Source organism: Artemia sp. Qi Xiang Cuo, chromosome 17, assembly GCF_049724085.1.
Source record: "Artemia sp. Qi Xiang Cuo chromosome 17, ASM4972408v1, whole genome shotgun sequence".
In the NCBI taxonomy this organism is placed as follows: Eukaryota; Metazoa; Arthropoda; class Branchiopoda; order Anostraca; family Artemiidae; genus Artemia; species Artemia sp. Qi Xiang Cuo.
Window position 1 is genome coordinate 54,381,799 of NC_142810.1, and position 2,353 is coordinate 54,384,151.

At 29.5% G+C, this 2,353-nt stretch overlaps 1 protein-coding gene across 2 annotated transcripts in view; it reads right to left on the bottom strand.

The window, feature by feature from the left end:
- Positions 1-385: 385 nt before the first annotated feature.
- LOC148942355 (uncharacterized) overlaps positions 386-2,353 on the bottom strand; it is a 225,903-nt gene continuing 223,935 nt past the window's right edge. For both annotated transcript variants that reach the window (XM_089103608.1, XM_089103609.1), the window contains exon 4: positions 386-786. In XM_089103608.1, coding sequence (XP_088959734.1) covers positions 596-786 — 191 coding nt within the window. In that variant the 3' untranslated portion in view covers positions 386-595. The remainder of the gene's footprint in view (positions 787-2,353) is intronic.

Genomic DNA, 2,353 nt, shown 5'->3' on the forward strand with positions numbered 1-2,353 from the left:
TTAATTTTCAGAGGCTCAAGACCTACTTTTGTCTTAAACTGTTTCAGTATTGTGCATTTAAATTTTTTTGAGGCACTTGCCTACGAGCCAAAATGAAAACTAAGTGTTACCATGACTTTTGGGAATACTATTTAATTATCTATTTGAATGACAAAAATACTTTTGGCAATTCTATTCAAATGTAAAAACGTGAAGAACGTTTGTTAGGTAGGAAAAAACTTTCAACAAAACTATCCTTCATCAGCCTGAATTTTAAAGTACCACTAATAATTCCAAATATACCTTCGTCATTTCTACACAGTTCCTCTAAGTCTGATTCAGATATTATATTCAATGAAACACCCAAAGGTTGATTTTGATGCCCATATGACAGAATATAACTAGTAGTTTCTCTCTTCGTTTCAGCATCAATTGTTGAAGCAGCTTCAGCTTCTACAAAATAAAAAGAATTAAAAAATAGAAGATCAATGAACAATAACATTGTCTGAATAATTCACCCAGAAAGAATGAAAGCCACAGAGCATGCAAATACCAGTCTACAAACTTAGAAAACTGCTTTATCTTTGCAAAAAAAAGATGTTTTTTCTTATTAAAACTAATTCAGAAACATTATTCGTTTAATTGTACCTTCGTCATCGAGACCCACTTCCTGGGAGTCCAATTCTAGGAGGGATGTGGAAATCCTGGGTGAAACACCCTTAGAGAGAATTTGATGTCCTGGTGATAGAGAAGAATTTGAGGTTTCAATTAGGGTTGCGGCAGCACTTATTGAAGGACCTTCAACACCTACAACAACAAATAAAAATAACAAGGAAAAGAAACCCTAAAATGCTATAAAAATAAAATCTCAACAAATTACTCAGTAGCCATGAGGCTCCCAAACCCAAGAAAGCAACAAAAACAAAAATAGATATCAAAATTTAAAAGGGTGGTAAAACAAGAGCCATGAACAAAACTGAAAAGTGATAATCTAAACACTACTTCATTAAATTTCGTTAATTACCTCCTTTTTCAAAAATTTCAATATTGAAATAATTTAAAATTAAATATTTTTGTTTTCCCTTGGCCTCAATTCTTTGTCGCTTGATGTCATTCCAGCGTGGTAGTAAATTCTATAGCCTCCCCCCTCAACAACATAAACTAATAGATTTATACTTGTTGCTTTGTGAAAAATTTCGCTTGGACTGAACTAGTCCGGGTTTACCGCAAATATTGTCTATGCCTTGTTTTGGATTATATATAAATATATATATATATATATATATATATATATATATATATATATATATATATATATATATATATAAAACAAAAAAAACCCGGAGTGTGAATACGGCAAAAAATAGAAACAACTGGAAGTCAATATGAAGCCCAAATTATATATTTAAATATATAAAACAGCGCTATAGACTGTACAAGGAAACCAGTCATGGGGAACCGTCAAACGGGTATTTGCTATCGAAATTGATTGTAAAGCATGATTTCTCATTTCTTACAACATGTAAACTATTGTTTGTAATAAAATAAAAATAATGAAATAAAATAATTAAAAAAACTTTCTTATTTCTAATCCTGAATTTTTCTAAGCTAACCTAAAATTTCTTTATGTGACATTTGTATTGGAACAGAAGGGGGTGGGGGTTAAGTATTTGGACAGTTTGAAGTCAGAAAACAATTCTTTCAAAATTTAAAAAGGTGGTAAAACAGGAGCCTTGAACAAAATCAAGAATGATAATCTAAAGATTACATCAATAAATTTTGGTTATTACCACCTTTTTCTCCAATTTTAGAATTTAAATAATTTAAAAAGCGTTTGTCTGTTTAGAAAAAAAGAAGAAGAAAATTTGAATTTGCAATTAATCCAACTATAGTGCAACTGAACAAGATCTATAAGACATTGTTTGTTCCAATAAGAAAAACTTCAATGAGTGTGTCTTTTTTTGCCAAATTTTTTAGCTATACAACAGCAGATAAATAACAAAAAAAAATTGAACTCTTCTTTTATCTGTTTAGATTCAGCCATAGCAGTAGCCTACATTAAAATTCCTTTTTTTCATAAAAAATTTATTTAACAAATATTAGTTTATTAGTTTTAGATTAACAAAAGCTATTTTTAACGTCCATACACAACAATAAAAACCAAAGTAGTTGATAACGTTGAAAATTAATTTTAGTTTAATGGATTAAAGCATAAGTTTTATGTAAAGTATGAACAAACTCAAAGAGATTCAAAAAAGATTTATATTAGTCCAATCATATTAGGGTTTTAGGTGGAAGTAATCTTGGGCAGCGTAATAGTGCTGCCTGAGTAAAGAGCGATGTGGGTACAATGTATCATTTTTTTTTTTTTTTT